The sequence below is a fragment of the Danio rerio genome, chromosome 15 (assembly GCF_049306965.1).
Source record: "Danio rerio strain Tuebingen ecotype United States chromosome 15, GRCz12tu, whole genome shotgun sequence".
Taxonomy (NCBI): Eukaryota; Metazoa; Chordata; class Actinopteri; order Cypriniformes; family Danionidae; genus Danio; species Danio rerio.
The window spans coordinates 51146443-51157500 of NC_133190.1; the positions used below are offsets into that span (position 1 = coordinate 51146443).

Sequence of the window (11058 nt, forward strand, 5' to 3'; positions counted from 1 at the left end):
AATAATACAAATGTATAAAAAGAATAAAAAATTGGTATTATTATTATTATTGCTAATGTTGAACAACTTATTATTATTTCATAATTATGATATAACATCTAATAGTAATAATAATAAAAATGTAAACAATAACCATCATTATTGTTTATTATTATTATTATTATTATTATTATTATTATTATACTTTTATTAAAATGTATGAGAATAATAATAATAACAATTTAAATATTGTTATATTAAATACTTTATATTATTATTATTATTATTGTTATTATTATTTTATTTATTATTATTATTGTTATTATTATTATTATTATTATTGTTGTTGTTGTTATTAATATTATTATTATTATTATTATTATTATTATTATTACTATCATCATCATTATTATTATTATCATCATTATTATTATAGCTAATATTGAACAACTTAAAGACGTCCCTACTGGAACTTTTAGACTTGATATCGATGTATTATTATTATTATTATTATTATTATTATTATGATACTACTACTACTACTACTACTACTACTAAAAATAATAATAATAATAATAATAATAAATAATAATCATTATTAATATTGTTTTCTATAATTATTACTTTATTTTTTATTATTAATCATAATGAGTTTCAGAAACAATAAGCATTATTAGGGACTTAAAGAAGTTCCTACTGGAACTATTAGACTTGATGTAGATTTATTATTATTTTAATGTCAAATTAAAAACAAAATTGCATTCAATTACAAAAAAATAGAGATTATGATAGGAAGCTGGAACACGTCAGCGCTGTGCGCGTGCATGAAAGTGGGCGGAGCTCAGCTGTCAGTCATACCCTGTATGTGCGCGCACCCAAACACACACACACACACACAGTGGGATGTAACAGCTGCTCGTGCTGCATCACTCCGGGAAACACGTACGCGTTTATCACTTCCCACACACACTCATATATGAGGATATTTACACACAGTCGCGCGCGTTTAGCAGGATATTTAAACTCACGCGCGCGACACACGCCTGCGGGAAACGCGCATTTCAGCATATGTTTGCAGACCAGACGGAGAAACCGCCCGTGCGCTCCTCCACCTCACAGAGAGACACAGGCAAACCGCAGGAAAAGTCAACTTTAAAGCAAACTCTCAGCTTTCATCCACACCGGGGTCCGCTTTGATCTGCGTCGCCGCGGCTCCGGGAGCGGGAACCGCAGGAGGAGGATGATGATGATGAAAACCGGGGATGAAGAGGTTCTGATCCCGGACGACCGAGCATTCAGCCGGTTCAAACACGAGTGTGAGGCGGAGGCGGGCTGGACTGTCACACACAACAAGAGCAACATCTGCGTGTGGATCCAGCTGCTGGAGGAGGACAAGAGTTTACACAAGATCAAGGTGAGCGCTGATGAACGCCTGTGAGCATCACATGTCGGCTCTGCGCGTCTGCGAGCTTCAGCTCAGGGGGATATGCTTATTATGAGGCCTTGCACTTGTCATATATTGGATAAAAGCCATTATGCTCGTGAACTGTATATCACGGGGCTGTTGAATGCTGGATTCTGATTGGCTGATGGACACTCTGAGGTGTGCTGTTATGTTCATATAAGGAGTTTGAGGACATTCACTTGACATATGGCTGAAGTACAACACCTGAATAGTGTTGTTAGATGTGGGAACTGTAGTATAAGTGGAATTATTGGAGAATAATGCACACATGAGCAACTTAACCAACTCAGGTGTGCATTATTTCCTAATAATTCAACAGATCACCATCGGTTATTCTTTACTAATTCTATTGGTGTGTTGAATGCTGGATTCTGATTGGCTGATGGACCCTCTGAGGTGTGCTGTTGTTTTCCGATAAGGAGTTTGAGGATGACAGCCTGATGTATGTCTGAAATACAACATCTGAACAGTGTCTTTAGCTGTAGGAGCTTTGAGTTGAATAGTGCAATTGGGAACTGTGGAGTTATTAGAGAATAACGCACACCTGAGGTATATCGGCCGCTCCGCTTCACCAATTCAGGTGTGCATTATTTTCAATTGGGAACTGTGGAGTTATTAGAGAATAATACACACCTGAGCCTCTGTGAGCCACTTATCTAATAATTCAACAGATCATCATCGGTTATTCTTCACTAATTCTACTGGTGTGTTGAATGCTGGATTCTGATTGGCTGATGGACACTCTGAGGTGTGCTGTTATTTTCAGATAAGGAGTTTAAGGACATTCACTTGACATATGGCTGAAGTACAACACCTGAACACTGTCTTTAGCTGTGGGAACTGTATTGTATGTGGAATTATTACAGAATAATGCACACCTGAGCCGCTATGAACCGCTTTACCAACTCAGGTGTGCATTATTTCCTAATAATTCAACAGATCATCATCGGTTATTCTTCACTAATTCTACTGGTATGTTGAATGCTGGATTCTGATTGGCTGATGGACCCTCTGAGGTGTGATGTTGTTTTCAGATAAGGAGTTTGAGGACGCCAGCTTGACGTATGTCTGAAATTCAACATCTGAACAGTGTCTTTAGCTGTGGGAACTGTAGTATAAGTGGAATAGGGCAATTGGGAACTGTGGAATTATTAGAGAATAACGCACACCTAAGGGTATATCGGCTGCTCCACCTCACCAGTTCAGGTGTGCATTATTTTAAATTGGGAACTGTGGAATTATTAGAGATTAATGCACACCTGCGCCTCTGTGAGCCGCTTTCCTAATAATTTAACGGATCATCATCAGTTATTCTTTATTAATTCTACTGGTGTGTTGAATGCTGGATTCCGATTGGCTGATGGACCCTCTGAGGTGTGCTGTTATTTTCAGATAAGGAGTTTGAGAGCAAAACTTGACATCTCTCTGATGTACAATGTTTGAACCGTGTCTTTAGCTGTGGGAAATAAGTGGAATAATGCATTCTGAGCCGTTGAATTATTAGAAAATAATGCAGGTGTATCAGCCACAGGTGTGCATTATTTTCTAATAATTCTACAGCCCATTCTCAGTTATTTAGCCGCCGTCACACTGCAGTTTTCTCCACATAGACTTCCATTCATACACAAGCGAATGCGACAGAGGAAACGCAAGCTCGTGCAAACATTTTAGTCAAACTCTGACCTGCCCAATCGCATCACATGGCCACGTGAGACCAATCAAAGATCAAAACATGACACCTCTGTACAGGAATTTAAAATACAGAGCCATCGCTCGCTTTGTTTAATCATTTTGTTTAATCCCGCCCTTTTTCACTGCGCCGTGCAACAGAATTTCACATGCACAAACTTTAATGTGACCACGCATTATTCCTTGCTTATTCTCGATTCTGATTGGCTGATGGACCCTCTGAGGTGTGCTGATAAGGAGTTTGAGGACGCGAGTCTGACGTACGTCTGAAATACAGCATCTGAACAGTGTCTTTAACTGTGGAGACTGTAGTATGTGGAACAGTGCAATTGGGAACTGTGGAATTATTAGAGAATAATGCACACCTGAGGTGTATCGGCCACTCTGTGCATTATTTTCAAATGGGAACTGTGGAGTTCTTATGCTGCGTTCACACCAGATGCGGAAGAAGCATCAAGCTTGAGTGATTTACATGTTAAGTCAATGCAAAGGCGTAAATCGTCATCCTGCGACGCAATACGTGCGAATGACGCGTTACGCGTGAATGTTGCAGCACGAATTGAGCATTTTTCGTGTTTGATCACGCGAATCACTGGATCTGATCTTTAGCGGACATTCGTGCCGCAGTAACCAATCAGGAGCTTGCTCTTGTGGGAGCTTGATTATGACGTAGCACCTGTTGTTGGTGTCCCGGGGGAAAATCCTCTTGCCTATACCGACAACAAGTTTCTGGAGGAGTTGATGAGCTCACAGAGCTGGATGCACCTCTGAAAGGATCTAGTGGACTCAGATACAGCTTAAAACGAATCAACGCTGTTTTTCAGCCATCACAAACACAGCTATTTTCTCAACACAATCCATGATAGCCATTTAGCAATGAAGCTAGAGTTACCGGGCAGACAGAAGCCCTGCCCATCACGCGAATCCGCGTCTGTTGTGAAGCATTTTTTGACGCGCAATTGAATCAGATTTTTGACGCGCAATTGAATTGGATTTTGACTCGCGAGTGAAGCGGAGTTGGACGCACGAGTGATGCGGATTTTGACGCACTAGTGATGCGGATTTTGACGCACTAGTGATGCGGATTTTGACGCACTAGTGATGCGGATTTTAACGCACTAGTGATGGGGATTTTGACGCGCTAGTGAAGCGGATTTTGTCGCCAGAATGAAGCAGATTTTTGACGCGCGAGTGAAGCGGATTTTTGACGCGCGAGTGAAGCGGATTTTTGACGCGGGAGTGAAGCGGATTTTTGACGCGGGAGTGAAGCGGATTTTTGACGCGCGAGTGAAGCGGATTTTTGACGCGCGAGTGAAGCGGATTTTTGACGCGCGAGTGAAGCGGATTTTTGACGCGCGAGTGAAGCGGATTTTTGACGCGCGAGTGAAGCGGATTTTTGACGCGCGAGTGAAGCGGATTTTTGACGCGCGAGTGAAGCGGATTTTTGACGCGCGAGTGAAGCGGATTTTTGACGCGCGAGTGAAGCGGATTTTTGACGCGCGAGTGAAGCGGATTTTTGACGCCGGAGTGAAGCGGATTTTGACGCCAGAATGAAGTGGATTTTTGACGCGCAACTGAAGCGATTTTTGACGCGGGAATGAAACGGATTTTTGACGCGGGAATGAAGCGGATTTTTGACGCGCGAGTGAATCGGATTTTTGACGCGCGAGTGAAGCGGATTTTTGACGCGCGAGTGAAGCGGATTTTTGACGCGCGAGTGAATCGGATTTTTGACGCGGGAGTGAAGCGGATTTTGTCGCCAGAATGAAGCGGATTTTTGACGCGGGAGTGAAGCGGATTTTGTCGCCAGAATGAAGCGGATTTTTGACGCGGGAGTGAAGCGGATTTTGTCGCCAGAATGAAGTGGATTTTTGACGCGCAACTGAAGCGGATTTTGACGCGGGAATGAAGCGGATTTTTGACGCGGGAATGAAGCGGATTTTTGACGCGCTAGTGAAGCGGATTTTTTACGCGGGAGTGAAGCGGATTTTGTCGCCAGAATAAAGTGGATTTTTGACGCGCGACTGAAGCGGATTTTTGACGCGCAACTGAATCGGATTTTGACGCGGGAATGAAGCGGATTTTTGACGCGCGACTGAAGCGGATTTTGACGCTGGAGTGAAGCGGATTTTGACGCTGGAGTGAAGCGGATTTTTGACGCGCGAGTGAAGTGGATTTTTGACGCGCGAGTGAAGTGGATTTTTGACGCGCGAGTGAAGCAGATTTTTGACTCGTGACTGATGCGGATTTTGATGCGGGAGTGAAGCGGATGTTTGACGCGCAAGTGAAGCAGATTTTTGACGCGGGAGTGAAGCGGATTTTTGACTCGTGACTGATGCGTATTTTGACGCGGGAGTGAAGCGGATTTTGATGCGCGAGTGAAGCGGATTTTTGACGCGGGAGTGAAGCGGATTTTGACGCTGGAGTGAAGCGGATTTTTGACGCGGGAGTGAAGCGGATTTTTGACGCGGGAGTGATGCGGATTTTTGACTCGTGACTGAAGCGGATTTTGACGCGGGAGTGATGCGGATTTTGACGCGGGAGTGAAGCAGATTTTGACGCGGGAGTGAAGCGGATTTTTGACGCGCAAGTGAAGCAGATTTTTGACGCGGGAGTGAATCGGATTTTTGACTCGTGACTGAAGCGGATTTTGACGCGGGAGTGATGCGGATTTTGACGCGGGAGTGAAGCAGATTTTGACGCGGGAGTGAAGCGGATTTTTGACGCGCGACTGAAGCGGATTTTTGCCGCGGGAGTGAAGCGGATTTTTGACGCGCGAGTGAATCGGATTTTGACGCGCGAGTGAATCGGATTTTGACGCGCGAGTGAATCGGATTTTGACGCGCGAGTGAATCGGATTTTGACGCGCATGAGCTTGCGTTTCCAGTCTGATGCATTCACATGCACATGAATGGAAGTCTATGAGGAGAAAAGTGCAGTGTGACCGCAGCTTTATTCTACTGGTATGTTGAATGCTGGATTCTGATAGGCTGATGGACACTCTGAGGTGTGCCGTTAATTTCAGATAAGGAGTTTGAGGACATTCAATTGACATATGGCTGAAGTACAACACCTGAACACTGTCTTTAGCTTTGGGAACTGTAGTTTTGTTGGAATAATGCATTCTGAGCCGTTGAATTATTACAGATTAATGCACACCTCAAATTCACAACATCACTACCTGCATTGTTTTCTAATAACCCAACAGCTGGTAATTCACAAGTATTTAAAAGTTGAATATTAGTATACTGCATGTCATTAATGAGCAATCCGAACCCTGACGTGAGGCAATAGTGTGAATCATAGGTGGGAGTAAGTCACACATGTGCAAGTCACAAGCAAGTCTCGAGTCATAACCTTCAAGTCTCAAGCCAGTCAAGTCAATTTTTGTCAGGCTCAAGTCAAGTCAAGTCAAGTCACTGCTTATCTCAAGTCTAGTCAAGTCATACAGTAGCTTGGTCTAGCAAGTGACTTTCAAGTCAATCAAATTTGTGTCGATTTTTCAACTTTTGCAATTGATATTTACATATATAACTTTCGGTGTTAGATGTAATGCATAATGTACAACAAACAGGTATTAATTTAACAAAGACAAGTTATTTCGAGGCATTTACCTCAAGTCCAAGTCAAGTCTCAAGTCAAGTCGAGTCTTTTGTGGATATTTGTCAAGCATTTGTCAAGTCTCAAGTCCTAAATTTTGCAACTTAAGTCTGACTTGAGTCAAGTCATGTGACTCGAGTGCCCCATCTCTGGTATGAACTGTTATGAAATGAAAGTTTATTGAGCCATTTGCATTTAAGATTTGTATCTTCAAGTGGTGCTTCAGGCTTTTGAGTGGCTCTAAATGCAAATGTTTACACAGAAACCAGTAAAGACAACCTGATGTTTGTCAAGTAAATAAATGAGAACTTGATTATAATTATGCTTACTACTGAGGAACAGAGGAAGTAAAGGTTCTGGAAATTAAAACGCTAATGGTTATATTTGATATAGTCTATGTGTGTGTGCATGTGCAATCAACTTAACATGCATTTATACATATTAAAGAGTTTTTACTTCAATCAGTCAGATGACAGAAGACAAAGTATGTGTGTTACAAGTTTTACAACAAACTTTGGATCATTAGATTTAGATATATATAGTCTGTGTATGGCTAAAATAAAATATATAGCATATAGATATATTTGTTTCCTGATCATAAAGCAGCTTTGATACAATCTACATTGCATAAAGCGCAGTTGAAATAAAGGTGAGTTGACTTAAATCATCTGACGTGCTGGTTAATGATATAAGTGAGCGTGTGTGTGTTTAACGGGCACATCCGGGTGTGTGACGGGCGGGCAGGTTTATAAAGCAGGTGTTGACGCACATGACTGTGTGTGTTTGAACTGCAACACAAACACAGCCGGATGTGCCTGTGTGTGTGTCTGTGTGTGTGTGTGTGTGTGTGTGTGTGTTTGTTCAGACCAGTGGGAAAACTGCTGAAGTTGAACAGAGTTTGCCATCAGTACTGGATGTGCTGAGAACATTATACTGGGAGATTATTTGTGAAACACAAAATGTTAATTGCAAATATTTAAGAAGTAGGCTGTTGTTTTTATCCATGACATTACTCTTTATTTTCCAAATAGTGAAGCACTTATTTATTATTATTATTTTTATCAACTCTGAACACTGGACTGACAGTTTCAGTCTACTAGGACTTCAATGTTCAGTGCAAGAGAAATGAGCATAAATTAAATTGAATTTTTTATTATTATTATTATTATTCATATGACCAAATTCTGCGGAAAATTGAATGTATTATACCGCTTTGTTAATTGCTGTTAAACTCCAGAGCCATCTACTGTTAGACACTAGGCTAGAGCGCTGTCTGTCATTAAAAACTAACCTAGAATGCCATCTACTGTTAAAAGCTAACCTAGAGCGCCATCTGCTCTTAAACACTAGCCTAGAGCGCCATCTGCCACTAAATACTAGCCTAAAGCTGTTAAACACTAGCCTAGAGTGCCATCTGCTGTTAAAAGCTAGACTAGAGCGCTGTCTACTATTAAACACCAGCCTAGAGCTATTAAACACTAGCCTAGAGCGCTGTCTGCTGTTAAACAGTAACTTAGGACGCCATCTGCTGTTAAACACTAACTTAGAGCGCTGTCTGCTGTTAAACACTAGCCTAGAGCTTTTAAAAACTAACCTAGAGTGCCATCTGCATTTAAACACTAACCTAGAGCGCCATCTACTGTTAAACACTAGCCTAGAGCGCCATCTGCTGTTAAAACTAACCTAGAGCGCCATGTGCTGTTAAACACTAGCCTAGAGCTTTTAAAAACTAACCTAGAGCGCCGTCTGCTGTTAAACACTAACCTAGAGCGCCGTCTGCTGTTAAACACTAACCTAGACCACCATGTGCTGTTAAAACTAACCTAGAGCTTTTAAAAACTAACCTAGAGCGCCGTCTGCTGTTAAACACTAACCTAGAGCGCCATGTGCTGGTAAACACTAGCCTAGAGCGCCATGTGCTGGTAAACACTAGCCTAGAGCGCCATGTGCTGGTAAACACTAGCCTAGAGCGCCATCTGCTGTTAAACACTAGCCTAGAGCGCCATCTGCTGTTAAACACTAGCCTAGAGAATCATCAGCTGTCAAACAGTAGCCTAGAACTTTTTAACACTAGCCTAGAGCGCCGTCTGCCATTAAACATTAGCCTGTAGTGCCTTCTCCCGTTAACTAGCCTCTACTGTTAACCACTAAACCAGCACAATTCTGTTTAAAGTGTACAATTTATGTAAGTTTTAACAGATTCCTAAATTAAAAATGGCAAAGTGTGCAGATCACGACACCATCGGACCAGCTAATCCAGCACAAATGATTTTTTTTACGTCACTGAAATGCATCCTCAATGTAAACTATATAATTAAATACAAAATGAGGTGAATGTCTACACAAAGCTCATGCTTTTTTGGACTACAGGCCTGTAGCGGTGTGAGTTCAGACAGTGTGTTTTATTGGCACAACATTTTCCGGCTTGTGTTATTAAGTCCGCGCCTGGTAAATGATCTATTGTGTCTCTGTTTGCTCAAGGAAACTCAGCGGAGAGTTTCAGAAGGCTGAGTAATGTTCATAAAGCTCACACAAGAGTATAAAGTTCAGAAGCTGCCCATCCAGGTGTTCCCTTCTCACACACCTGAGAGCCGAACACACGGTCACCTGAGCTTCAGTTCCTCCTCCTGTCACAGAATCACGGAACGGGAAGAAACGCAGTACAAAAGAAGTGAGAAACAGAAGTGCACCACCTGACCGAGGAAATCAGGCTGAGTGATGGAAGCTGTTTGCAGAGGAGCCAAACCCACAGGATTTATAGATCCTGTTTCACAGAGACGAGCAGGAGAACACCGAATTATTGACCACACTTCAGACGCTAGATTTGTGTGTCTCCAAGGATAAATTACACTGGTGGAGCAGATGTGTGTGTGTGTGTGTTCTCCACAAAAAGCACAAAATATCTCGTATGCATCTACTATGCAGAAATCGCTCTTATAAGGGGTTGTGTGGTGACAGGGTGTGAAAATCTCCAGCCTCTAATGGTCAACATGAATTAATTGTGTTTGTTCTCATCAGACTTGATGCAGAAACACTGTGATTGACATTCTCCCTCTGTACGTGTCATCAGAGGGGTAAAGCCCCGCCCACTAGTGCCCGTCTCTCTATCTCATTAGCATAAACAGCAGCCCTGAGTGAGAAGCAGCCGTCTGTCCATTAGCCATTAGAGTGTTTGAGCTGCTGAAGATGATGTCAGCATAGACTAAGAGGATTATAGATGTGGAGTTTAAGATGAAGCACAATTAAACAGCGATAGGAGCATTTTCTAAACGAGTAAAAATATTGTCTTGTTTTCAGAAATAATAAGTCAAAATTAAGAGTTTTTCTTTAAAACAAGCCTAGAGCCCGTCTGCTTTTAACCACTAGCCTAGAGCTGTTTAAATCTAGCCTAGAGCGCCGTCTGCTGTTAAGCACTAGCCTAGAGCTGTTTAAAACTAGCCTAGAGCACCGTCTGCTGTTAAGCACTAGCCTAGAGCTCTGTCTGCTGTTTAAAACTAGCCTAGAGCGTCGTCTGCTGTTAAACACTAGCCTAGAGCTGTTTAAAACTAGCCTAAAGCGCCGTCTGCTGTTAAACACTACCCTAGAGCGCCGTCTGCTGTTAAACACTAGCCTAGAGTTGTTTAAAACTGTCCCTAGAGCGCCGTCTGCTGTTAAACACAAGCCTAGAGCACCGTCTGCTGTTAAACACTAGCCTAGAGCACCGTCTGCTGTTAAACACTAGCCTAGAGCTGTCTAAAACTGTCCCTAGAGCGCCGTCTGCTGTTAAACTCTAGCCTAGAGCACCGTCTGCTGTTAAACACTAGCCTAGAGCTGTTTAAAACTGTCCCTAGAGCGCCGTCTGCTGTTAAGCTCTAGCCTAGAGCACATGTCTGCTGTTTAAAACTAGCCTAGAGCGTCGTCTGCTTTTAAACACTAGCCTAGAGCTGTTTAAAACTATCCCTAGAGCGCCGTCTGCTGTTAAACACTAGCCTAGAGCTGTTTAAAACTGTCCCTAGAGCGCCGTCTGCTGTTAAACTATAGCCTAGAGCACATGTCTGCTGTTTAAAACTGTTAAACACTAGCCTAGAGCTGTTTAAAACTATCCCTAGAGCACTGTTTGCTGTTAAGCACTAACCTAGACCGCCGTCTGCTGTTTAAAACTAGCCTAGAGCGTCATCTGCTGTTAAACACTAGCCTAGAGCTGTTTAAAATTAGCCTAGAGCGCCATCTGCAGTTAAACACTAGCCTAGAGCGCCGTCTGCTGTTAAGCACTAGCCTAGAGCGCTGTCTGCTGTTTAAAACTAGCCTAGAGCATCGTCTGCTTTTAACCACTAGCCTAGAGCTGT

At 42.4% G+C, this 11058-nt stretch overlaps 1 protein-coding gene across 1 annotated transcript in view; it reads left to right on the plus strand.

The window, feature by feature from the left end:
• The first annotated feature begins 879 nt into the window (after positions 1-879).
• The window catches only part of stard10 (StAR related lipid transfer domain containing 10), a 31063-nt gene continuing 20884 nt past the window's right edge, over positions 880-11058 (plus strand). The window contains 1 exon segment of the mRNA NM_205646.2: positions 880-1393. Within this exon segment, the coding sequence (NP_991209.2) occupies positions 1226-1393 (168 nt within the window). The 5' untranslated portion in view covers positions 880-1225.